The following is a 26662-nucleotide window of genomic DNA, read 5'->3' as shown; positions in this document are numbered from 1 at the left end:
GTAATGAGGGAGATGGGGTAGTCTGGTCTTACATTCACAGATCTAGGCTTTCAAAGATCAGGTTGAGTTTTATGGGAGTTTTATAGAAGAAGATAAAAGATGTCTTAAAATTTCCTAGTCTGGTATCTTTTTGTATCTTCATCTCTACTCCTTCTCCAGGTAAGCAACAACTGGTATTAAATCCCAAAGCTCACCCCAAGAATAAAAAAGAAAATCTTACATCATTTCGGTCCTTGATTAGTCTCTCCTCTAGTTCATGGGCTAATTGCAAAAGCCACCATTGTACCTAAAAAAGTGTTTAGACTTTAATCTTTCATTTAAAAATTCTAGGTTTGTTATAGTACTAGATGGAGGATTTGCTCAGTTCTCCCACAAATGTAAGTGTACAGTAAAGTCTCCCCCCTAACCAAGGGATCACCAGATCATAGAAATTTTCTGACCTGCCCTAGCTCAAGATTTTCATTTTCTTTTCCGGCTGGCATGCCATCAGGTGAACCTCAGGCATGTTCCAGCTCTGAGAAAAAAAGAACACACACAAACTTGGGGCATAATATCCCAGGCCTTTCAAGTTACCACCTACCAAAAAAATGAGTAATTCCATTTCAAACTTCAGTTCCATTTTCTTTCTTTTTCGATGGAAAAAATAATAAATCGAGCTCAATTTTCAACACAAAAAAATACCTTCATACTTTACAACAGAAAGGTCCCATCTAACTTAAACTTTTTGCAGCTACCAAAACCTACCCACTAACCCTTTTATTTTTAAAAGAGGCAAAGTTCTTGTCAAGCATGCCTGCCTACCTGTTCCCGAGTAGCCAGAGCCGTCTTTCCTGGGAAGTTCTTGCTGCAGCCAATGGTTTTAGGTAGCTGCCTGGGTCTAACTGGGTCATGTTCAATCCCACGGCACATGCCGTAGAGCCAGGATCTGATAAAAGCAGCAAAAAAAGTCTGAAGTGAAAGCAAACGATTATTCTTGTTAAAATAAAAATACCTACATTGCACTACCCTTTTATCTCCTTCATGGAAAAGGAAAAATTTGTCCAAAATTAAGTATACCTCACCTCTGACAGAATCCCTGCCCTTCCCAAAGAATTCTAGTGCAATATATTGCCAAGGAGAGGGACACCTGGTTATGCTTTTTAAAGCCAAGCCATTGGGGCGCCTGGGTGGCACAGCGGTTAAGCGTCTGCCTTCGGCTCAGGGCGTGATCCTGGCGTTGTGGGATCGAGCCCCACATCAGGCTCTTCCGCTATGAGCCTGCTTCTTCCTCTCCCACTCCCCCTGCTTGTGTTCCCTCTCTCGCTGGCTGTCTCTATCTCTGTCAAGTAAATAAATAAAATCTTTAAAAAAAAAATAAATAAAAATAAAGCCAAGCCATCATTTGCATTTTTGGAAAAGTGCTGAGCAAGCTACTGATTCATATCCCCCAGTTTTTTGGTACTTACTAAGTCTAAATACAAAGATTTTAAGGGAATTACCAGCATTTTGGAACACAAAAATGATGTATCTAGCAAGCCTATCAACCTATTTAATTAAATGAAAATCTATTGTAGACTGACAGGCCACAGTGATCTAATATTTTAAAGCAAAAGGACCAATGAAATTACCTCGAGGAACAAATGTTAAAGATAGGTCTAAATTTTACTGGACGCTTTTGTCCATATTTGAATTTAGCATCTCCATAAAGGTTATGATTGACAGGTATTAGCAATCACTTACCCATTCTTCTCCCCAAAATGACTCTGGAGCTGGGATTCAGTGAACTGAGTCAATTCACCCATGTATTCCACCCCCAGGATTTCAATGACAGAGGCACCTAGCTTTCCTCCAAGATTACGGCTAACAAAAGAGACAAAGAATTTATAGGTCACATCATAAATATCTGGTTAGCAGCAGACATAAGAAATTTCGCTTGTGTAAGTAGCTCTCCAGAGGATTCAGGGAAAATGAAAGCACATATTGGTCAGTCCTGTAAGCCATTAATTTCTAGTATAAGACTGAATGATTCTGGAAATTCAAATACTCTGGGAGTTAGGACCTGGGAAGATTAACAATAGCATAAACAAAAGGTTAAAGTCATTGATTAGTTATCAACTGTATATAAAACTTTCAATTGTACAGGATCTACTGTCCCATTTAGGGATTAAAATTCTAACCCCAGGGGTGCCTGGGTGGCTCAGCCAGTTAACTGTCTGCCTTTGGCTCGGGTCCTGGGATGGAGCCTTATGTCAGGATTCCTGCTCAGCAGGGACCTGCTTCTCCTTCTCCCTCTTCTCCTCCCCCAGTTTGTGCTTGCTCTCTCATGCTCTCTCTCTCTCTAATAAATAAATAAAATCTTTAAAAAAAATTCCAACCCCAAAACAAATCCCTTTCATGGCCAAAACCTTTTTTATTGAAGAATATGATAAAAATTCTTGGGGCGCCTGGGTGGCTCAGTCGGTTAAGTGTCTGCCCTCGGCTCGGGTCCTGTTCCCAGGGTCCTGGAATCAAGCCCTGCCTCAGGCTCTCTGCTTGGTGGGGAGCCTGCTTCTCCCTTTCCCTCTGCCTGCTGCTCCCCCTGCTTGTGCTCTCTCTCTCTTGCTTTCTCTCTATGTCAAACAAATAAAATAAAATCTTGAAAAAAAGAATATAATAACGATTCTTAAGCTTGGCCTTTGAGGCTCCCTATAATCTGTCCTCAACCTACCTTTTTGGTCTTATTTCTATCACTTATCTCCTTCAGTTTGGTCCCGTTAAACTAGTTTATGTCCCAGCTCACTGAAAATACCTTATAGTTTCCTCTTCTTTGTGTTCAAAACATTATTGAAATCAGAATTGCTCTTTAATTCTCATCTGACAAAACAAAATCTCACGTCTTTTTCATAAATCCTCAGATTTCCCTTCTATGAACTCTGGTAACTACCTGTATAACTCATTTAGCCACTACTCAGGTAGTCTTTTTTTTTTTTTTTTTAATATTTTATTTATTTATTTGACAGAGAGATAGAGAGAGCCAGAGAGTACAAGCCAGGGGGAATGGCAGAGGGAGAGGAAGAAGGAGCCCTCCCTCCCAGCAGGGAGCCGGATGTGGACTAGATGAGGGTCTGGGATCATGACCCGAGCCGAAGGCAGATGCTTAACCAACTGAGCCACCCAGGCGCCCCCACTCATGTACAGTCTTGATAGCACTTTCACTGTTGCTTTCAATGGTTACATCTTGTCCCCTTCACGATATTGTATGCCCTTGTCAAGGGCACACATTGGTATGCACAGCCTAGTTATTCATTGTATTTGGCTTCTTCTCTCATACCTAGTTTGGGAGCAGTTCAGCAGTCCTGAACACCTTGATATCAGAAGAAAAATAAGCAGTAAAATTTCTATTTGTTTTATTATTTAGTAACAGACTTGAATAAAAAGGCTAGCGGGAAATTAAATATACAGCTAACAATCAGTTCATTTTTAAAATTCAGGATTAAGTAACTTCCACAGGTGATCCAGAATTAAAGATCCATGAGGACAAAAAGTCTCTGTGTTTTTCAAAATCTCCTGTGTTATCTCCCTTCTGCCTTCCTGGCTACCCACTCCTCCTGGCTCCAGTCTTTCATAAGGAACAGAAGAAACCAGAGAGTGCCTTCACAACATACATGAGTGAAACTGAAGGTACTCGCTGAATACTTACATTCTGCTAATAGGCATTTGGCTGAAGAGCTGTGGGACTGACCCATGTGAGACCAGGGTCTGGTGGTTGGGCTTGTTTAGTCCACAGGCCAGTTTTGCCAGGACCTGCAGCATGGAAAGCATAAAAACTTCATTACTGCCGACCTCACCCACACAGAGAGTTGGTGAATATTAACACACACAAACAGGGCTGTAACTAATGGTTTCCACATTAAGACCAAAAACAAAACCAGAAACTCAAGACATCTCTAAACCCTGGTATCCCACAACATCCTCAGTGGAAACTATGACCCATCATCATCATCCACATTGTTCTTTCCACATCTTCTATTCACAGTTTTCCTTTAGTCATTTTTTCCATCTCCATCTATTCCTTAAGGTCCTCCCACTTCCGAAGGGTAAAAAGCCCAGAGAAGCTGCAGAAGAAACTCCTATAAGATGCATTTCTTGGCATGTCCATATAAAAATGCTGAAACCAACCTGTTTTACTCTACCCCATTTATTTACATTTCCTGATTAATGGTTAGTCCATTTTGAGTCCTGGATTTAACACAGTTTACCATAACTTACATATCTGTGATAGAGACGGGACTCAAAACCATCCTCCAATAGTAAATATCTTATACTAGAAACAAGACTTCAAAATGAAAAAAACCTTAAATCCTTGAGAACTCATTTGAATAAGGTGCTTCAGTGGTATAATTTCAAAATTATAATTGGTAGGAAAAATATAAAATCATCCTTTAAACTCATTGGAGAGATTCTCTGGAATTTCTACTAGGCAATATTTAGTCTTGTTTAAATTACTACAGTGGGACTTTGGTTTCCCCTCCCTTCACCTAACCAGAAAAAAACTCTAAAACTCTGTGGGATAGTTTGGCAATTGGAGGAAGGGGGAAAAGGTAGTAGCCAGGAATAATCAACCACTGCCCAATGACTGAGCCTAGTCAGAAGGGGACGAAGATCCCAGACCCTCACTTCAGTTTAATAAGAAAACCAGTTATTCTGCCCCAGGATTACTGATAATTGTCTGTATTTCTTAAATCAAGATAGTGGTCCAAATTAATAACATTTTATTATTCCATCTTTCTTATTGCTCATTAGAAAGGAGGGAATAGGCAAAAGCCTAAAATACTCAGGCAATTCCACAAAAGTAGTGAGATAATACTAGGATCTAATTCAGCAATTGAAAAGAAATAGGTTTGTATATAAAATCCAAAGATTAGCCTCCTTTCTATAGATAGTTCAGTCATTAAGGAAATACTTTGGATACAACTGTATAAATAAGCATTTTCTGCAGATTTTTCAGACTGCTTCTTAGGAAAGTACATGTTCAATGACATTTCCCTTGTTAGAGAATTACTCAGGCTTTTATTTGAACAAAGAAGAACAAATTTTTTTTTTTAAAGATTTTTATTTATTTATTTATTTATTTATTTATTTATTTGAGAGAGAGAGAGAGCACAGAGGGAGAGGGAGAAGCAGACTCTCTGCTGAGCAAGGAGCCCAACATGGGGCTCGATCCCAGGACTCTGAGATCATGACCTGAGCCGAAGACAGCCACTCAACCGAATGAGCCACCCAGGCCCCCGCAAAACAAATTCTGAATAGAAACCCATTTCAAAGTATACATGTAATTGTTTAAATACCCTACTCATATCCATCCTTGCTGCATTTAACTACAGATATCTATGTTTCCCCTAGAAACCCACTCTTAGCCTTTACCTTATTGTGTGAAATTCCAGCTGAACACTGAAAGCCGGTCTCCTTCTCTATGGCTGCTCTCATTTCCTCCACAATCACTGCTCCAACAGTGAGCTGCAGGTCTGGAGAGGTGGTGTTATCAATCTGAAGAGACTCAAGCCATTGAAATAAGCCTTGTTTTCGCATCTCCTCTGAAAAAATTGAAACGTTGTATTTAGACATTTTTTTTAAGTCAGGATTTTCTGTTATCTAATACAGAAATGCTTCCTTTTCACAGTACTTTAGATATGTACGTTTTCTTTTCTTTTAAGAGAGAGAGCATGGGTGGGGAGAGGGAGATGTAGAGGGAGAAGCAGTCTCCCCACTGAGCTTGGTGCCAGATGCAGGGCTAGATCCCAGGATCCCAAGATCATGACCTAAGCTGAAGTCAGACACTTAACCAACTGAGCCACCCAGGTGACCCGATATGTATGTTTTCACACAAAAAAAATTGCAATTGTTTAGACTTCTAGGGACTCCAAAGAGAGATCAATTTCTCCTTCCTATCAATTCCAGCAGCCTTAGTTTCAGCATAGGCTGAAACTTGTAAGATGCAACAAATATTTTACATTAATATTGTCTTTCATGATCAATGATTTTAAAGTACATCTGTTTTCTTTCTCTGGGTCTCTGGAATTTCTTCCTCTGACTTTCCCTTGTAACCCCCTCCCGCCAAGAATTCTGTTATTCAATTAGAAAATATTCAGAATTAACTCCCGCTTCAAAATAAATGAATTTATATATTTTTAGAGACTGGTTCTCCTGGTGAGTAGCTAACTTCTGGTGAGACACTAGTTTTATTCTCCTGACAAGCTATTGAAACTAGATATAGCTTTGGACTCAGGGCCTTGAAAATATCTTAACTACCCAATTTAGAACTAGTCAGTTTTTAAAAAGCCTAAAAAATTATAAAGCAAGGGAGGTAGGTATATAGAAAATCTAGACATGCTGGTTTAAAGAGACAGTAATGAGGTATGAACAAGGCAAGAAAACGCACTCAAATTATTGTGGAGAGGTATAGCGAAGGTTCACATATACAGAGGAGGAAGATGAGCTCATAGAAGTTATTTTCCAACTCTTGATGACTGCTGCTCCTCTCCTTTGCTGGCTTATCTTCTTCCTCTAACACTCTAGCAGGTACTGAGCAACATTCTCTCCTTATCTGTATACATGCTTTTTTCTCTTGGTGAACCGGTACTGGTTTACCTTTCAATTTGCTTATGCTGAGTACAGACAAAGCTTAATCTCTGTTCTCAAACTCTTAAACTCTAATCCCTTATCTCCACCTCCCCACAGAATACCTCTTCTTGAATTTTTCATTATAGTTTCAAACTACAGTTCACTATACTTTTTAAACATATAACGAAAATCAATCTTTATTATATGTTCCTTCTCAAATATTCTCTTTCCTAAACAACTCCCTATTTTTCTTTCTTTCCTTTTTTTTCTTTCTTTCTTTTTCTCTTTCTTTCTTTTTTCTCTTTCTTCTTTCTTTCTTTCTTTCTTTCTTTCTTTCTTTCTTTCTTTCTTTCTTTCTTTCTTTTCTCTCTCTCTCTCTCTTTTTTATAGGCTCCATGCCCAGCATGGAGCCCAACGCTAGCCTTGAACTCATAACTCTGAGATCAAGACCTGAGCTGAGATCTAGAGTTGGACGCTTAACCAACTAAGCCACCTAGGTGCCCCACAACTCCCTATTTCTATTAAAGGTTTGAAATTCAAATAATACTGGCTTCCTTTCACTCTTTCATTCCCCATTATTTAGTCAACAAAACCACCTCAGGGACACCTGGGTGGCTCGGTCCGTTAAGCATCTGCCTTCAGCTCAGACCATGATCTCAGGGTCGAGTCCCACATCAGGCTCCTTGCTCAGCGGGGAGCCTGCTTCTCCCCCTGCTTGCGCTCTCTTTCTCTCTCTCTGACAAATGAATAAATAAAATTAAAAAAACAAAAAACAAAAAACCCACTTCAAAGTATTTCATATATCCATTGCAACCCACCCTATTTTGTTCAGCTTTTCTTCATTCCTGCCCAAACCACCTTAACTCCTAAACCACCATCTCCCTGAATACATATTACATAATGCCCATGAATGAAATGTTCTCAAATACCAATGTTATCCATCTTAACCCCTGTTCAAAACTGATGTTAGGGCACCTGGGTGGCTCAGTCGGTTAAGCGGCTGCCTTTGGTTCAGGTCATGATCCCAGAGTCCTGGGATTGAGTCCCACATTGGGCTCCTTGCTCAGCCGGGGCCCTGCCACCCCCCCCCCTCCCGCTTGTGTTCCCTCTGTCAAATAAAGAAACAAAATCTTAAAACAAAACAAAAAAACCCCAAAACCCTGATGTTAGCTCTCTCACACCTATAGAATAAAGTACCAACTCTATATACTGGCATTGAAGACCATCTGGCCTTTTCAATTCATCTCCCACTAATCTCAAATTTGTTATATCTTTAAAATTTCCTGAACATATGATGTTTCAACTTTTAAGACATCACCGATTTTATTTCCCTGCTCTTACTTAACTTTGAACTCCCCTTTGCTGAAATAAATATTATTTATACTTTAGGGCTTATTCAAGCCTCATCTATCATATGGTTGTCTCCAACTAGTCTAGCTAACTTTGGGGTGCCCCATTAAAGTCCTTTAGCTCTTATCTGTAACATGTATAGCATGATCGTTAAAAGAATATTAGGTAGTCAGGCAGTGTTCAAATATTGACTTTACCACTATGTGACTTTGAACAAGTTCCATGATTCTGTAAGTTTCAGTTTCATGGTCTATGACATGAGCTTAAGTACTGTATCTCATAGAATTATTGTGAGGAATTATATATATACATATATATGTGTGTGTACACGTACATACGTGTGTATATAATCTTTATAAAGCTCCTCAGCACAGTGCCTTGCATATATATTTTTTTCCTGATTTATTTATTTATTTTTTAATTAATGATTTTTTATTATATTATGTTAGTCGCCATACAGTACATCCCCGGTTTCCGATGTAAAGTTCGATGATTCATTAGTTGCGTATAACACCCAGCGCACCATGCAATACGTGCCCTCCTTACTACCCATCACCGGTCTATCCCATTCCCCCACCCCCCTCCCCTCTGAGGCCCTCAGTTTGTTTCTCATAGTCCATAGTCTCTCCTGTTTCATTCCCCCTTCTGATTTCCCCCCCTTTCTTTAACCCTTTCTTCCCCTACCGATCTTAGTGCCTTGCATATATTAACAACAGTAACAGTCTTCTTTTAAAACCACTTATTATTTATTAGGTTTGGGGAACCAAAAAATACGAATTTATTGAAATTGTGGGATTTTTCTAGCATTTTTCCCAACTACTAGAGCTAAATTTTCTCTGCTTTAGATTTCTTCATTATTGCTTTCCCAAATTAAGTAATGTTACAAACCTTTTACTCTATATCCATGTCAATTGATCAGGGCCACAAAAGATAAGCAGCATTTCTTTGTTTCCTTCTCTAGCTGATAAGAAGAATCTATACCATTTTGGTTTTTCTCTGATACACCTAATGGGACTAGAGGAAGATTTCGGCAATTTTTGGTGTAAAATGCCCACTAGAACTGAGAGACTTCCCTTTTCATATTGAATTATCTGAGTAGCTTTGTGGAAGACAATTGACCAAAAAGTGTGGTAATCTATTTGTGTACTTACTATTCTGTACCATGGATCTGTCTCATCTTACACCAATACTACACTGCCCTAGTTACTGTAAATTTATAGTTAAATCTTTTTTTTTTTTTTAAGTAGGCACCACACACAGCATGGAGCCCAACATGGGGCTTGAACTCACGACCCTGAGATCTAGACCTGAGCTGAGATCAGTTGTTGGACACTTAACCAACTGAGCCACCCAGGTGTCCCATAAATTTGCAGTTAAATCTTAACACCAGACAGTGTTTAAGTCTTCCAACTTAGTTCTTTTTCAAAGTTGTTTGGCTTTCCCACATCCTTTGCATTTCTTTTTTTTTTTTTTTTAAGATTTTATTTTATTTATTTGACAGAGAGAGAGACAGCAGTGAGAGAGAGAACACAAGCAGGGGGAGTGGGAGAGGAAAAAGCAGGCTCCCAGCGGAAGAGCCTGACGTGGGGCTCGCCCCCAGAACGCCAGGACCACGCCCTGAGCTGAAGGCAGACGCCTAAGGACTGAGCCACCCAGGTGCCCCGCACATCCTTTGCATTTCCATACAAATTTTCAAGTCAGTTTGGCAATTTCTACAAAATCCTGCTGAGTCTAGAAGGGAATGCAATGAATCTTAGGTCAATTTGGGGTGACTTGAGCTCTAATAACATTTAGTCTTTTCATCCATGAGCATGGTATGTCTCTCCATTTATTTCATCTTTTTTAATTTCTCAGGAATGTTTTATAGGTTTTTTTTTTTTATTTTTGTTTTTGAGAGAGAATGAGACAGAGAAAGAATGAGAGAGCACAAGTGAGGTGAGGGGCAGAGGGTGAAGCAGACACCCCGCTGAGCAGGGATCCCAGTGCGGGCCTCAATCCCCGGACTCCAGGATCATGACCTGAGCCAAAGGCAGACACTTAATTAACTGAGTCACCCAGGCGCCCCGTTTTATAGTTTTTACTGAACTAGTTTTTCATATATATATATATATATATATATACTGAACTAGTTTTTCATATATATATATATATACATATATTTCACATATATTTCTCTAATAATTTCATGATTGTAATGCTTTGAAAATAATATGGATTTTTAAATTTCGATTTCCCATTTTATTTTATTTTTTGAAGATTTTATTTGACGGAGAGACAGCCAGCGAGAGAGGGAACACAAGCAGGGGGATTGGGAGAGGAAGAAGTAGGCTCCCAGGGGAGGAGCCTGATGCGGGCCTCGATCCCAGAATGCCGGGATCGTGCCCTGAGCCGAAGGCAGACGCTTCAAGACTGACACCCAGGTGCCCCTCAATTTTCCATTTTAAATTTTAGTGTGTAGAAATGCTATTGAGTTTTGCACACTGACTTCATCCCCTGCAACTTTGCTAATCTCCCTTATTGTATTTGGCTGGGGGGGGGGGATTCCTTAAGATTTTCTAAAAACAAGATCATGTCACCTGCAAACAAAGTTTACTTCATCCTTCACATCTGAATATCTTTTATTTCCCCTTCTGTTCTGATTGCATTGTCTTATACCTCCAGTACAATGATGACAGAACTGCATAAGAGTGAACATTGATAAATTGTGCCAAAACTTTGGGGTTAAACTGATAAACCTTTCGCTATACTCAACTCCACATACCATAACTACAAAGGAGAAGTTCCTGTACTGATAATAAGTGTTCCCTCCTCTATGCTATAGGCTGATTAGTGTCTTCCAAGCTACCTCTGGTTGTTGGTAGAATTTGGTCCCTGTTTTCTTGCTGGCTGTCACCAGAGGGCAACTCTCAGAACCTGGCCATAGGGGCCTTCTCCAAAGGCCCTCTCAGAATATGGCAGCTTACTTCTTCAAACCCAGCAGGGGGTCCCTCCAACCCCCACAACTCTCATCTTTAACAATGATTTATAATTTCTTATACAACTACACAACTGCTTCATGTCCTAGGCATTCAGAAGATGTTTATTATATGCTTAGAAAGAAAGAAATTAAGAGCAAAGGGAGGAGATAACTAAGGAGTTCCTGAACTGATACAAACTACTTACAAAATGGCCCTGAAAGGAAAGTTTTCACTCTGGCAGTTTTGAGTATTATTTTTAAGTAATCCTACCACTTAAAGTTTTCCACACACATAACTATTTCAGAAACAGAAATAAGTTGCAAACACAGTATGGCTTATCAGGATTGCCAGCTTTGTATTAAGAGGCAGGATGGCAAAGTTGAACAGAAACTTCAGTATCAAAACATCACAAATACCTGGTTTCTTTTCCTAGGTTTGAAATATGTCACATCCATGAAAAATAATTTCTGGAAGAAGACACTTAAGATCAGCTAATTTCTGTTATCAGTTTTTTTTTTTTTTTTGGTTGCATACATCATCTGAAGACCCAGGAATATAATGTATCATAAACCACTTTCTAGGCATTACACTATTTTGAGCACTATAAATAAAAAGATGGTTTACTCCATCTAGAAACTTAATACTTAAACTGGACACACTAAAGCAACAGTTACATAAGACATACAGAAATAAGACTTTTTTTTTTTAATAAAAATGTACATAGGTTAAAAAAAAGATAGGTGTAGAAGAAAGAGCATGTCCATTTGAGTTGAGGTAACATTTGCCACCAATGAAGGTATGGTATGCACCATGATCTTCGGCCAGAGAGCTCTTTAACAAGTTGCAGCCAAAAATACCAATGTAATATGTAATAACAGTTCTTATTCTGAGGCATGTGGGTTTTCGAGGGTCTATGAATCTCCTGAAAACAGCACACGAAACTGTCTTATGTGTAGATATGTATTTTTCTGAGGCAAGCAAGAGTCCATAGCTTCCAAAAATTTTTCAAAAGGGGATATGGCCCTCAAAAAACCCTTAAAGAACCAATGATTTTAAAGCATTAATAAAACCAATTCCAAATGTTTTAAAGCATTAGCCACACAGTAATATGTGGTACACAAAGCTAAGACCAAAGAAAAACCTTCTTTATTATGATCATTAGCTTTCTTCATTTATTTTTTAATTTATTTGAGATAGAACGCAAGAGAGACAGCACAAGTTGGGGTGCAGAGAGGGAGAAGCAGGATCCCTGATGTGGGGCTCGATCCCAGGACCCCAAGATCATGACCTGAACCGAAGGCAGATGCATTTTTTTAAAAAAAGATTTTATTTACGAGAGAGAGAGAGAATGTGAGCACAAACAAGGGAGAGGGGCAGACGGAAAGGGATCCCTCTGGAACCCTGGGATCATGACCCGAGCCGAAGCCAGATGCTTAACCAACTGAGCCACCCAGGCATTCCCTGATCATTAAATTTTTTTTTTTTTAAAGATTTTATTTATTTATTTGACAGAGATAGGAACAGCCAGCGAGAGAGGGAACACAAGCAGAGGGAGTGGGAGAGGAAGAAGCAGGCTCATAGCGGAAGAGCCTGATGTGGGGCTCGATCCCACAATGCCGGGGTCACGCCCTGAGCCGAAGGCAGACGCTTAACCGCTGTGCCACCCAGGCGCCCCTGATCATTAAATTTCTGACTCTGGTCTCGGACTAATAAAGAAAAGAAAATCATGACATATTTCATCATCAAATGTTTATGTATTGTAACTGCCTCCTTGAAGTGGCACTCTTTTTCCCCCCCAAGATTTTATCTATTTATTTGACAGAGAGAGAGCACAAGCAGGGGGAGTGGCAGGCAGAGTAAGAGGGAGAAGCAGGTTCCCCGCTGCGCAAGTAGCCCAATGCAAGGCTTGATCCCAGGACCCCCGGGATCATGACCTGAGCCGAAGGCAGACGCCCAACCGACTAAGCCACCCAGGCGCCCCTAAGTGGCACATTTTTATTGTCCATTGTATTTTCCTGAAAGAACTGAAGGATTTGCAGCATCCAACTTGATAAACTCTGCTATATCAGGATCAGAGAATAAATTCTCAATTGTTTTTCTCACAGGCTTCCCTGGGCAGTTCTGCTACTACCCTTCAACATGTTAAAGGTGTATCCTACAACTGTTCAATGGCAAAAGGAAACTTTACATCTAACGTCTTTAAGTTTTAAAACATGGAACCCATGGGAAATTTACCACTTTAACTAGAAGTAAGCTAAACTCTCTTAGAGCTTTTTCTAGACAAATCTTTATTGTTTCTAAAAGTAATAACATTGTCTGAAGGTTCCCCCCCATAAGAAATTAACTTGCTATATAGGTTGGTATCCAGAGAGTTTCTTTTTGGTTAACAGCCAGCGTGCAAAACTTTTTACTGAAAAAGCACTTCTGAGTAAGAACAATGTTACAAAATAATATTTCCAAAAGTACATGTTACAAATGAAGAGGACATACACTATTTTGAAAATAGCCTTTATGAAAAGTACTAGAAAATGTCTAGGAAAAACTGTAGATACCCTGTTAAAAAGCCTCTAACTACAAAATTCTTTGTTCTGGGAGATCCACTGAATTCCAGTTTCATAACATTTGATTAAAAATTTTTAAGACTCAGGGGCGCCTGGGTGGCACAGCGGTTAAGCGTCTGCCCTCGGCTCAGGGCGTGATCCCGGAATTCTGGGATTGAGCCCCACATCAGGCTCCTCCGCTATGGGCCTGCTTCTTCCTCTCCCACTCCCCCTGCTTGTGGGGGATTTTAAGACTCAGATTCTCTTAGATCCGGTATCTAAAATTATTATAAACTACTAATACCACAAAAGCAAAATTTTTGTTGCCCTAATTTTAAGAAAATATATATATATATTTTTTAAAGATTTTATTTATTTATTCGACAGAGACAGAGACAGAGACAGCCAGCGAGGGAGGGAACACAAGCAGGGGGAGTGGGAGAGGAAGAAGCAGGCTCCTAGCGGAGGAACCTGATGTGGGGCTCGATCCCAGAAAGATGGGATCACGCCCTGAGCTGAAGGCAGACGCTCAACCGCTGTGCCACCAAGGTGCCCCTAAGAAAATATTTTTAACCATCAAGTACATCATTAAAAGCATTTTCATGCAGATTACAGGCATACCTTGTTTTATTGTGCCTTGCTTCAATGTGCTTTTATAAACTGAAGATTTGTGTCAACCCTGCATGAAGTAAATCTACTGGCACCATTTCCCAATAGCATTTGCTCACTTTGTATCTCTGTTACATTTTGGTAATCCGCACAATATCTCAAACCTTTTCATTATTGCTAGATTTGTTATGGTGATCTGTGATCAGCGATTACAACTTGCTGAAACCTCAGTGGTTAGCATTTTTCAGCACAGTTTTTTAAAATTAAGGTATGTTAAAGACATAACTCTGTGGTGCCTGGATGGCTCAGCTGGTTAAGCGTATAACTATTGATCTCAGGGTCGTGAGCTCAAGGCCTGCGTTGGGCTCCACAATGGACATAAGACATACAGAGCCTACTTATAAATAAATAAATAAAACAAATAACACTATTGTACGCTTAATAGACTACAATATAGTATAAACAAAACTTCTACAGGCACTAGGAAACCAAAAACTTAATCTGACTCATTTCACTGAGATATTTGCTTTATTGTGGACAGTCTGTAACCAAACCCGAAATATCTGAGGTATGCCTGTATATCACAAGTTTTTGTCAGTTAGGTAAAGTAAATAAAGATGAACTTAAAAAAAAATCACTTTTAATTCTCCTACACATCAATAACCAAGCATAAAATAAAATAGGGGCGCCTGGGTGGCTCAGTCGTTGAGCGTCTGCCTTTGGCTCGGGGTATGGTCCCGGCGTTCTGGGGTCTAGCCCCACATCAGGCTCCTCCGTTGGGGGCCTGCTTCTTCCTCTCCCACTCCCCCTGCTTGTGTTCCCTTTCTCGCTGGCTATCTCTATCTCTGTCAAATAAATAAATAAAATCTTTAAAAAAAAAAATTAAGAACCTCTGTTCATCAAAAGCCACCAGTAAGAGAATGAAAAACAAGCCACTGACCAGAAGATATTTGTAATACATATATTTAATAAAGGATTCATTTCCAGACTATATAAAGAAGTCCTACAGATGAATGAGACAAGGTAATCCAACCAAAAAAAAAAAAAATGGGCAAAAGATTTAAATAGGTACTTAATAAAAGAAGATATCAAAATGGTGAATAAACTTACAAAAGGTGCTCAACTTAAGACCAGCAACAAACTAAAACCACTGATATCACTACACACCCATCAAAATGGCTAAAATGAAAAAGAGAAAAAAAGCAAGTGCAGAAAAGGATGTGAAACAACTGGAACTTTCATATATGCTACTAGTGGGATTGGTACAACCATTTTTTTTTTTTTAAGATTTTATTTATTTGACAGAGACAGCCAGCAAGAGAGGGAACACAAGCAGGGGGGGAGTGGGAGAGGAAGAAGCAGGCTCCTAGTGGAGGTGCCTGATGTGGGGCTCAATCCCAGAATGCTGTGATCAGGCCCTGAGCCGAAGGCAGACGCTTAACGACTGCGCCACCCAGGCACCCCTGGTACAACCATTTTGGAAAACTGTTTGGCAGTACCTACTTAAGCTGACTATAAGCAAACTAAAGCTGTTTTTAGGCAAATCCTGTAATTGAACACTTCTAATCATATACCCAACAGAAATGCATACATTTGTTCACCAAAAGATACTTATTAGAATGTTCATAGCAGCACTATCTTTAGTAGCCCCAAAATGGAAACAACTCAAATATCCAACAGCAAAATGGATTATTTGTGGTATACTCATGTAATGCAATACTACACAGTAATGAGAGCAAACAAACTCAACTACATACAACAGAATGGATGAATCTAACAAAGACAATGTTGACCAAATGAAGCCAGACTTAAATATACACTGAATGATTTCAATTTTATAAAATTGAAAAATAAGCTAAATAGAAATCAGGACAGTGGTTACTGTAGGAGAAGGGGGAGAGGAATGGATAGTAACTAGAAAAGTAGGCAGGTGTTCCTTCTAAGGTTCTGGTTTTGTTTTTTTGATTTGGGTGGTTCTTAAAAAGGTGGGTTTACTTTGTGAAAATTAGTTATGGAATACACTTACAATTTGTGCACTTTATGTGTATTATATTAAATAAAAGTGTAGATGAGCAAAAAAAGGAAAATATACTGGATTACAGATCTCAGAAGTAAAAATACTACACAGATAAAATAAAACTTTTTAGCTTATAAAAACCCAAAACATTGGAAGGGACATAAATGAAGACCTAAAAAAACTGGTGATACGTTTATGGATGGCATAAGTGAACATTAAGATAACTATCTGCTCCGGGGTGCATAGGTGGCTTAGTTGGTTGAGAGTCTGACTCTTGATCTCAGCTCAGGTCTCGATATCAGCGTTGTGAGATCAAGCCTCATGCTGGGCTCCACACTGGGCATGGAGCCTACTTATTAAAAAAAAAACAATGGTAACTATCCTCTGTAATATATAAATTCAATGTAATCTCATCACAATTTTTTGAGGAATTCAGCTAATGTATTCTAAAATGAACAGTAAGCAACAAAGGCACATATATAGCTAAGACAATTTCAAACAACAAAAGCTGAGGGAAGTCCTTATCAAATATACTATAAACAGTAATAAAAACAATGTGTTTCTGGAGCAGGAGCAGACAGACAAATGGGATACTACAGAAATTGACCCAGTTATATATGTGAAGTTGAGAAAGAATGGATTATTTAATATGTAATTGTTGGGAAGATGGGCTCTGTAATTATAAGAATATTAAAAAATAAAAATAGAAAGAATAAATAAGATTTTTATTTATAAACTCAAATAAAAAGGTAAACTCCACATAGTCAAAAAATCCGAAAAATAAATTGTAAGGCAAATAAAAGAGAGTGTAGAAAAACGTCTTCATGAACTTCTAGTAGAAATGGATGTCTACAACAAGATTCAAATGCATAAACCATAAGGTGAAAAATTGATGGATTAAAAGAATTTCATTCAACAAAGTATAGCATAAACAAACTTTGTGGATGACAGATTTGGGAGAAGATATTTGCAATGTCAAAAATAGACAAAGGGACTAATAACTGCAATATATAAGGAACTCTTGCAAACAAAAATGCAGGAAATCCAATGATAAATTGGGTAAAGATTATAAATAAGCAATTCACAAAAGTAGAAAAACTAGCTAACGAGTATATAAATGCTCAGCTTCAATCGGTAAATAGAGAAATATAAACAAACCAAAAACATGAAATACCACTTTACAGCCATCACATTGAAAATATATATATATATATTTTTAGATTTTATTTATTTATGTGACAGAGAGACAGCCAGCGAGAGAGGGAACACAGCAGGGGGAGTGGGAGAGGAAGAAGCAGGCTCCCAGCGGAGGAGCCCGATGTGGGACTCGATCCTGGAACGCCAGGATCACGCCCTGAGCCGAAGGCAGACGCTTTAACGACTGCGCTACCCAGGCGCCCCTGAAAATATTTTTAAACATAAGAGAACAGCAGTTGCTGGTGAGGATAAGAGGGCAATAGGAATTCTTGTGTACTTCAGGAGTAGGGTAACTGTTACAGCCATTCTAGGAAACGATTTGGCAGTGTTTAGTGAAACTAAGTATGTGGAGGACTTATGACCTAGCAGTCCACTCCTGAAAACATTTCTCAGAGAAACCCCTGCATCGGTCCAAAAGAGGATGAATGAGGACATTTATCATATAAACAGTAAAAAATCAGAAGGAACAAATGGGTTGGTTCATCACTAGAAGACTGGTCTGTAAACATGACAGGTCAATCAATAACACATAAATACAACTACATGGAAACATCTATAAAATCACCACTGAAGGAAAATTAAGAAAAAAAGTGAGGGGCCCCTAGGTGGCTCAGTCGTTAAGCGTCAGCCTTCGGCTCAGGTCATGATCCCAGGGTCCTGGGATCGAGCCCCGCATTGGGCTCCTTGCTCAGCGGGAAGCCTGCTTCTCCCTCTCCCACTCCCCCTGCTTGTGTTCCCTCTCTCGCTGTCTCTCTCTGTCAAATAAATAAAATCTTTAAAAAAATAAAAAAAAAGAGAGCTACACTGTATGTTGACTATACAAGAATTAAAATTTTAAAATTAATAAACAAGAATAAGATAAATAACACAATACTATCTTTTAATTAAAAGCACAAATTTTAAAAGCACATACACAAAGCAACACTGTACAATTTGTAAAGACATAGACAAATTTAAAAAGATACATCAAACACATCACTGGGTGCCAGAGGGTGGGCTGCGTAGGGAGGGAGTGGGGGGGAATCACTATGAAGGGGAATGTAAGGAAAATAAATAAAACGAGAGACGCCTTGCACAGCCTGTTGATACTTTACTATACATTTTTAAAAAAGATTTATTATTTATTTGAGAGAGAGAGCACACAAGTAAGGGTGGCAGGAAAGAAGGGTCAGAGAGAGAGGAAAAAGCAGGCTCCCCACTGAGCAGGGAGCCCTGCACGGGGCTTGATCCCAGGACTCCGGGATTATGACCTGAGCTGAAGGCAGACACTTAACCGACTGAGCCACCCAGGCCCCCTGATATTTTACTATAAATTGATCAGAAACTTTGAGTGACTCAACTCCTTATACCTGAGGTCCAACTTGAAGAAACCAAGTTACAACATTATAAATTAACCTACAAATGACAGAAATGCTCAGTCTACCGGTAACTCAAACCTGCTCTAGTTATATCTAAATAGAAACTTGATTTCAGGGCGCCTGGGTGGCTCAGCCGTTAAGCGTCTGCCTTTAGCTCAGGTCATGATCCTGGAGTTCCTGGATTGAGTCCCACATCCGGCTCCCTGCTCAGCAGGGTGTCTGCTTCTCCCTCTGATCCTCATCCCACTTGTGGTCTCTCTCTCCTTTCAAATAAATAAATAAATAAAATCTTAAAAAAAAAAAAAAAAAAGAAACTTGATTTCATACAGATTTCACAGCTTCTCAACATCCATATACCTGTTAAGAGAATTTGTATATCCTTCCACGTGAGTCCTTGCGATTCATTCAGGATGTAGTTTAAGTTTCCTTTCAATCAATCCAAGAAGGATCAGCATGACCAAGCAAAGCAGATTCCAAAAGCAGGAAGCAGAAGCAATATGATGCTATGGAAGTACCTTTCTGATCAGTCCCTTCTGCTGTTGTACGGCCTTGGGGCAACCCTTCAATGTAGGTGGTTGGCAAGAGGTCAGCTGAGATAGGTTGACCTTGTAGCTTCTGTAGTCTCTTCTGCACAGCACCGGTCAGGTCTATAAAGGCCTCATCAATGCTGGCACGTTCAATCCCAGCAAAACGAGACATTACCCCCATCACCTCCACACTGGCTTCCCGGTACCTAAAAAGTATAAGGATTATGATATGTGTAGGCAAAAAATGAAGGCAACATTGAGACTGTCAGCCCCCATCCCCTACATCTCATAATGGAATCATATATATAACCAATGTAAGGTCTCCTTAAAGGGAGGAATGGCTTGGCAAAGATGATATAGTAACCCAAATGAAGGGATCAATGAACAGGCAAATGGTCAATCACAGAAGCAAAGAAAAAGAACCATGGAGGCAAACATGTTTAGTGACTCTAGCACTAGGAAAGTGGAAAGCATCCAGACCATAAATATGTTTTTGTGGATCTTCCCAAAGAGGAAAGAAATGCTTCAAACTTGTTCAACTACATTTTACTAAGATCACCTGTTCTGGTTATTTTCATATATCCGCTATGTATTTTCTGCTTCTACTTTTGTCTTCAAATAAGACATCATTTACAGGAAACACTGCCCTGATTCGTGAACCCAAGTGTCTGGTCTTTCTCAAGACAGTATTTCTCACTATAAATTAACAAAGTGATGTATGGATGTTATACTTCAGTCAACAGTGAGTTGGATCAACATGTGAGCTGATTTTTACTACACACACACACACACACACACACACACACGCACATATCCAACCAACCAACCAAGTCCAATCACTTCCGGGTATACTAACATTCAAGTAATCAAACTGAAGATAAATGCCTAGAACATGGTGGCAACCTTCCCCAGAGGATACCAATTTCACCATATACTTTCTATTTAAACCATAACAAAGCAGCTCTTCTGGGTGTAGACAGCTAGTTTCCTCTGGCAATATGTGCATATTTTCTTTGCTATGAACCTGCTATGGAATTTGAAGTAAGTCCTTTGTCCCGGATAAATCTATCATAGAAATGGAAACATTTGCACTAGTTCACAAAGACACCTATAAAAACTAATATAATTGTAATTCTAAAATAGCCTCAAAACAATTAGAGAAACATTTGGCATTTTTTTCTTTTCATCATTATTTGTGCTGGAAAGAGGATAGTCAGACCTCAAAGGAAAAAAGAAGTGCAAGCATGTGCAAGAGCATGAGAACATGATACACACACACACCACACACACAGAGTGAGGAAAGAACACCTTATTGCAGTAGCTGGTGTTCCTTCACAGCTTCTTGGGCAAATTACTCCACAAAGTATCCTAAGAATATTTGATAAAATTTATGTGTATAAATTTCTGCAAATCATATTTTATAACTTTGGTATCACAAATTAATTATTAAAACAATTTTAAACTGCCAGGTCTTAATAACTCTGGTCTATACACTAACTCCTAAATTAGGTAAAACTGGCTTTGTTCATTATTTGATGAGGATTTTTTTTTAAAAGATTTTACTTATTTATTTGTCAGAGAGAGAAAGAGAGAGAACACAAGCCGGGGGAGTCGCAGGCAGAGGGAGAAGCAGGCTCCCTGCCGAGCAAGGAGCCCAATGTGGGACTCGATCCCAGAACCCCTGAGCTGAAGGCCGAAGCTTAACTAACTGAGCGACCGAGGTATCCCTATTTGATGAAGATTTTAAGAGTAAAATAAATGATCCAGTTTAAAGCATGCAGCTTTTCAAAATCACGTTATATTTCTGGGAAGTTACATTGTCTTTACCAGCATAAAATTCTATTTAATACAGTGTAGCGTATGTCCATTAGCTGAATTAATTTTACTGTAGGGTTAAGATATTAATCTTCAGTCAAATCTGTCTTCTCTTTTGGCAATAACTCCAGGGTGAAGCTGATTATGGCACACTACCTTTAGACTTGTAATTCATAGGTGAATTCAGGAACATCTCAAGTCTTAAGTCAAATCATGATCCCTACACACCACACTACACAGTAGAGTATACTGTGAGAATGTGGCTACTGAAATCTAAAAAACCCCCTGAATCCTCAGCCTTCTATTTCCTAGCTGTGTGAACTTATATTATTTAACCTCTCTAAACTTGTTTCTTCATGGAGGTAGGGGGTGGTTAATACTAGAACCTACCTTATAATAATGTGAGATTTAAGAGATCTTGCCTACGGAGAGCTTAACATGGGCTGGCATAGGACAAATGCTCAATATATACTATTTATGAGGATTATTATAATGGCTGGAGCTTGTACTTACCTCTAACTTGGCTATGCCCATATAGACTAATGTTCTAAAGTCTGGGGAGCAACAGCTCACTTCGCACACAGAGGTGATCTCCTTTGAGATTGTTCAGTTTTAGCAAGTAATTCTAGATACTGCACTACAATGTCTGTTTGACTCATCCTTCTCTGGAAAAACTTAGTTTCAGTCAATTTAATTACTTCAGACATTTCAGACTTTTGGCCTAAGAACATGGAAACTGGTATTAAGTTTTAACTACAACACTAATTTTTAAACAATTAAGGTACTGAAAGGGTGTTAAGGGCAGCAATTATTATAGGTTGTAATGACCCTGCACTGTTCCTGAAACATAGAATCAAAATCTATTTTCATTTCAGAGAGAAAAGCTGGCTGTCCAAAGGAACATTGTCAGGGGTTGATTATACAAAACAAATTTGAAACATCAAATTCCTAGCCTCATAGAATATTATTTCCAATTCTTTCATTCCCCTAAAGAATCTCTTCTTCTTACTTGGTGAGGTCAGCTTTCCCACGGGACTCACGAACTTGTGCCAGCAGAAGATCTGGACATAACTTCTTAGCATCATCTGCCCACATGCTTCTAGTGACCCCAAATGCACGAGCTTCATAACTCACTGCAACTATTCTAAGGTTAGGAAAAAAAAAAGAGAAACAGAAAAATATTACACGATCACAAACAAAAATAACTAAAATTTAACTGAATGGGCTATAAACCTAACAGTAGAAACTTTTTGGTCACAGATGCCACTATTCCATCTCAAACATATCAGTTCAGAAATCTCAAAAACAGGACATAACATACTGCCATGTATTCTTATAGATTAAAATAGTTGACAGTTACAATAACTACGATACATACCCGCCACCCTTCCATGATTTGTACTGTACAACTGCACAAGGTTTATTCCTTAAGTGAGGATTTTGCCGCTGTTCCACTTGAACAAAAAAACAGTCCATGTCCACTAGGACAACTACCCGGTCCTGTCCAGTAGCCATTTTTCTGTAAGACAATACTTTACGGTCAGAAAAGACACCTAATCCAAAGTGCCAAGGAAAACTGTTATTTCTGTTCTTCCACTGTTGAGTTATCATGAGCATGGATACTAAGAAGAATGAAAGAGGCATTTTCATATACTGCTGGTAGGAGAATAATAAATTGGTACAATTTTAGGAAGGTAGTAAAGTTTAGTCATCATGTCTCCTTAGTCTTCTACAATCTGTGACAGTTCCTCAGTCTTCCTTATTTTTCATGACCTTGACACTTTTAAAGAGAACTAGTCCGTTACTTTGAGAATGTCTCTCAACTTAAGCTTGTCCAATGTTTTCCCTTGATTAGATTAAGGCTATGCATTTTTGGCAAGAATATTATGGAAGTGATATACTCTTCTCAGTGTATCATGAAGAGGTACATGATATCAAAAGGTGTTATTACTCATGGTGTTAACCATGATCATATAGTTGTGATAGTGTTTGCCAGGTTTCTCACTGTAAAGTTATTTTTACTTTTGTAATTGTTATCTTAGGGGAGATACTTTGAGATTATGCAAATATCCTGGTTTTCCTCAAACTTTCAAGCATTAAGCATCTATCAGAGGGTCTTGTCTGTAACACTTTACAGTGTTCTAATGGTGATTTCCTATCCATCTACGTAAACTTTTGAAGACAAAAGAAAATCTTACATACTATTCACATATAAACATACACAAAGGTATGGATGGTAGATTGGAAGAACAAACCTTATATACTTGATAGTGGATACAGAATAATATTCTCATTTAGCATTGTCAGGAATCTGGAAGAAGGAATGTAAACTAAAGCGGTGGCTCCCAACTTTGCTGCAGATTAGAATCATTTTTTTTAAAGTAAGTGTTAGGCCCAATGTGGGGCTTGAACCTACAACCCCAAGATCGAGTTACATGCTCTATGAACTGAGCCAGCCAGATGCCCCCAACCTAGAACATTTAAATAATATTGATATCTGGCTTGATATCCACCAGACATCCTAATTTAATTGGTATGGGTGTGTTTGTGTCATCTCAACCTATCGATGTTGATGCTGAGAGCTAGAAATGGCCGGGGGCACTTACCTGGGCTCCAGTGAGCTTCCCACAGACATCCCCCCTTTCCAAAGGAAAAGATACAACTGACTGACCCTTGTGGTTCTTAATGTGATTCCAAGATACCCTTCAGCAATAACCATCAGGAAACTGAAAAAATAAAGGTTTCTTACAGGACTAGAAACTACACAGCATACCTGGAGCCACAGAATGAGGTCAGAGAGAAAAACAGACTTTTACCTTACGTAATCAAGCTGGCTAAAAGTGAATTATTTAAAAATAAATAAATTTAAAAAGTGAATTATTAAAAGCGTTTTTAAAAATAAGCTTTAATATCAATACTGTACTTGTGTAAACAAAAATTTAATTTTCTGGGGCGCCTGGTGGCTCAGTTGGTTAAGAGTCTGCCTTCAGCTCAGGTCATGATCCCATAGTCCTGGGATTGACCCCCATGTCGGGGTCCCCACTTGGCTGGGAGCCTGCTTCTCTCTCTGTTCCTCCCCCCTGCTCATCCTCTCTCTCAAATAAATAAATAGAATCTCGAAAAAAAAAAAAAGAAAAAAATTAATTTTCCTTCATCTGCTACAAGGGTGTTTTCTTGGGTGTGCTCCTGATAAATTCTTCTTTACCTTTTTAAGTAATCTGCCTAGAAAACAAAGATTCTGTTTTGTCAAGATAATTTCCTATGTTTCATGTTATCTTTATCAAGTCTTTCACTACCATAGAAAATGGAGTCTTTCTCTATTAAGAGCTAAAACTTTTTTTTTTTTTTACAACTATGTAACTTGTTGTATTTGCTTGTAAAGTCTTTGTCTCTTTGATTAAATGGACAACTAAGTATTGTTTCACAATGACCTGTGATCCTATTTAATCAAGGGGTTTCAACCTTTTTGATATTTTTGACAAACTTCCCCCCAAAATCAAATTCTAAAGTCATCTTTTTGACCCCAAACTAATTTTGAGGTTTTTCAGAGGGCCCATGGAACATTTCAAAAGATTTGTTCTCTATAAAAGACAGATGTTAAACTAATTAGGGTTACAGATGCCTTTTTGAAAGTCTGCCTTGTGCCACTTCACTTTTATGAAAGACCCACATTAGTACCTCTTTTCTCTAACAGAAAGAAAACTGAAGAGGATTTTTCGCTTTTATGGAAAAAGATGAAAAGTGAACACAGTGTTTGGTGTTTGTTTTACAATGAGCCATTACAGAGGTTGCACTCCATGCAGCAGGAGCAGCACCACCAAGCGCCTTCCCCAGGAACTACACTCAGCATCTCAATACCAAGCAGCCATAGCTTTGGGGGCTATGTGAGCATATGCGCTTTCTCTTCATTTATTTTGTGCATCCAGTAGCAAGATGTGTCCTAAGGTATCAGAAAAGTTTAAGAGAGGTTATTTTTTAGGTCTGAGAATGCTCAAAACTTTTCCATATAAACAAATGGTAACTGCTTTTTTGCTTTACACCATTTTGGCCTATGAAAGGTTTCATAGGAATGCTCTACCTTCATGGGGTGCCTGGGTGGCTCAGTCGGTTAAGTGTCTGCCTCAGGTCATGATCCCAGGGTCTTGGGATACAGCCCAGAATGGGGCTCCCGGCTGAGCAGTCTCCCCCCCTCCTCCCTGCTTGAGCTCTCTCTTGCTATCTCTGTCTCTCTCTCTCTCAAATAAATAAATAAATAATCTTAAAGAAAAAAAAAAAAAAAAAGGAATGCTCTACTTTCAGATAGTGGGGTTAACCTGTATATACGTTAAATTAGTAGGAAGCAGTGTCAAAAGAAAATAACACTAAACCTTCTTTATGCATATCCTTGTATGGATATGTAAGTGTTCAAGAAACTATATGAAATTCCTAAAATTCTGATATATTATCAATCTTAATTCCAATTATCATTTTAAAAAGTTACCATTTTAAAATGTTATGTGTCACTGGGGGTGCCATGGCTCAGTCGGTTAAGCGTCTGACTCTTGGTTTCAGCTCAGGTCATCTCAGGGTTGTGAGACTGGCCCCATGTTGGGCTCCCCTCTGGACGCGGAGTCTGCTTGGGATTCTCTCTCTCCCTCTGTCTCTCCCCCTCTCTAAAAAATGTTATATGTCACAGAAATGCCAAATTTCCTTGTCAACTGCATTACAATGAACTCTCAGGATATCTTTAACTATGGACATTTTTAAGTCTTTTGTCATTTACAGTTGTTTACAAATGTGTTTCGTCTTCAGAAATTCATGGAAAGGACCATGACAAGTACTCTAGAATACAGGTTTCTGATAACTTTTAGATCATACCACTGAACTGGGTAAGAACTGACACGACACTAATAGAGAAACTAACGGTTTCATAAAACTGTTAACAAAAAAATCAAGAAGAATTCCATGGGACTGAATGAACTGATGAGGATGATTATAATTTTTATGACTTTCTGTATGAAACATTGTTGGTTCTTTAATGTTTTATTTTTTCCAGTTTGAAGAAACCTCTTTTCTTAAGCTATCTCTGACTTACAGCAATTTGGTAAAGTATACTTTTGAGTACCCAGATGAAACAAGTACTTTTTCTCCCTACCTGAATCCTCCAGAACTAGAAAACTGTCCGTGAATATTCTTATTTTTGTGGCAATATAATTATCTGAATAAATTCAATAAGGATCTGTTCTTCTTGTAACAGGACAACAAATGGAAACATTGATTATATTACCCAGACTTTCACTGGAATGTCATATTTGAGAAAGATGCAGACAGATATAATAGTTAAGGAACTAAGGTTGACTTTATCGAGCCGACAAAGCCCCTTGAAAAATCAACCTGGTACCTTGCTTACAGAGATCCCGATAGCCTTCCTAAGGAAGGTCACATCCTGGCAAGGCCAGGAACCTCAGGGTATTTTAGGAACCTCAAGAAGAGAGGAATTCACCCAAATTTATAGGTATTGCAGGCAAGACCTACTGGCAGGTTGCTGGATTGGCTTCCTAGCCTTTTCTTTTCTTTTTTAAAGATTTCATTTATTTATTTGACAGAGAGAGAGAGACAGCCATCGAGAGAGGGAACACAAGCAGGGGGAGTGGGAGAGGAAGAAGCAGGCTCCCAGCAGAGGAGCCTGATGTGGGGCTTGATCCCAGGACTTGGGGATCATGCCCTAAGCCGA

The 26662-nt window shown here is 38.9% G+C and overlaps 1 protein-coding gene across 11 annotated transcripts in view; it reads right to left on the bottom strand.

Annotated features, from left to right (window-relative positions):
- The window catches only part of POLH (DNA polymerase eta), a 37607-nt gene that overhangs the window by 6849 nt on the left and 4096 nt on the right, over positions 1 to 26662 (bottom strand). For 6 of the 11 annotated variants that reach the window (XM_048219581.2, XM_026507363.4, XM_026507362.4 and 3 more), the window contains 8 exons: positions 22328 to 22468; positions 21959 to 22093; positions 19123 to 19340; positions 5383 to 5552; positions 3659 to 3762; positions 1720 to 1839; positions 802 to 925; positions 221 to 286 (listed from right to left, as the gene is read on the bottom strand). In XM_048219581.2, the coding sequence (XP_048075538.1) occupies positions 221 to 286; positions 802 to 925; positions 1720 to 1839; positions 3659 to 3762; positions 5383 to 5552; positions 19123 to 19340; positions 21959 to 22093; positions 22328 to 22464 (1074 nt within the window). In that variant the 5' untranslated portion in view covers positions 22465 to 22468. Of the gene's footprint in view, positions 1 to 220; positions 287 to 801; positions 926 to 1719; positions 1840 to 3658; positions 3763 to 5382; positions 5553 to 19122; positions 19341 to 21958; positions 22094 to 22327; positions 22469 to 26662 lie in introns of those variants that run through there. The other 5 variants (XM_048219584.2, XM_057304052.1, XM_048219583.2 and 2 more) reach the window with 3 other exon arrangements.

This window comes from Ursus arctos, unplaced genomic scaffold (genome assembly GCF_023065955.2).
Source record: "Ursus arctos isolate Adak ecotype North America unplaced genomic scaffold, UrsArc2.0 scaffold_29, whole genome shotgun sequence".
Classification (NCBI taxonomy): domain Eukaryota; kingdom Metazoa; phylum Chordata; class Mammalia; order Carnivora; family Ursidae; genus Ursus; species Ursus arctos.
The sequence above is the reverse complement of the archived record's forward strand: the minus strand, read 5'-3'. Positions and strand labels throughout refer to the sequence as shown.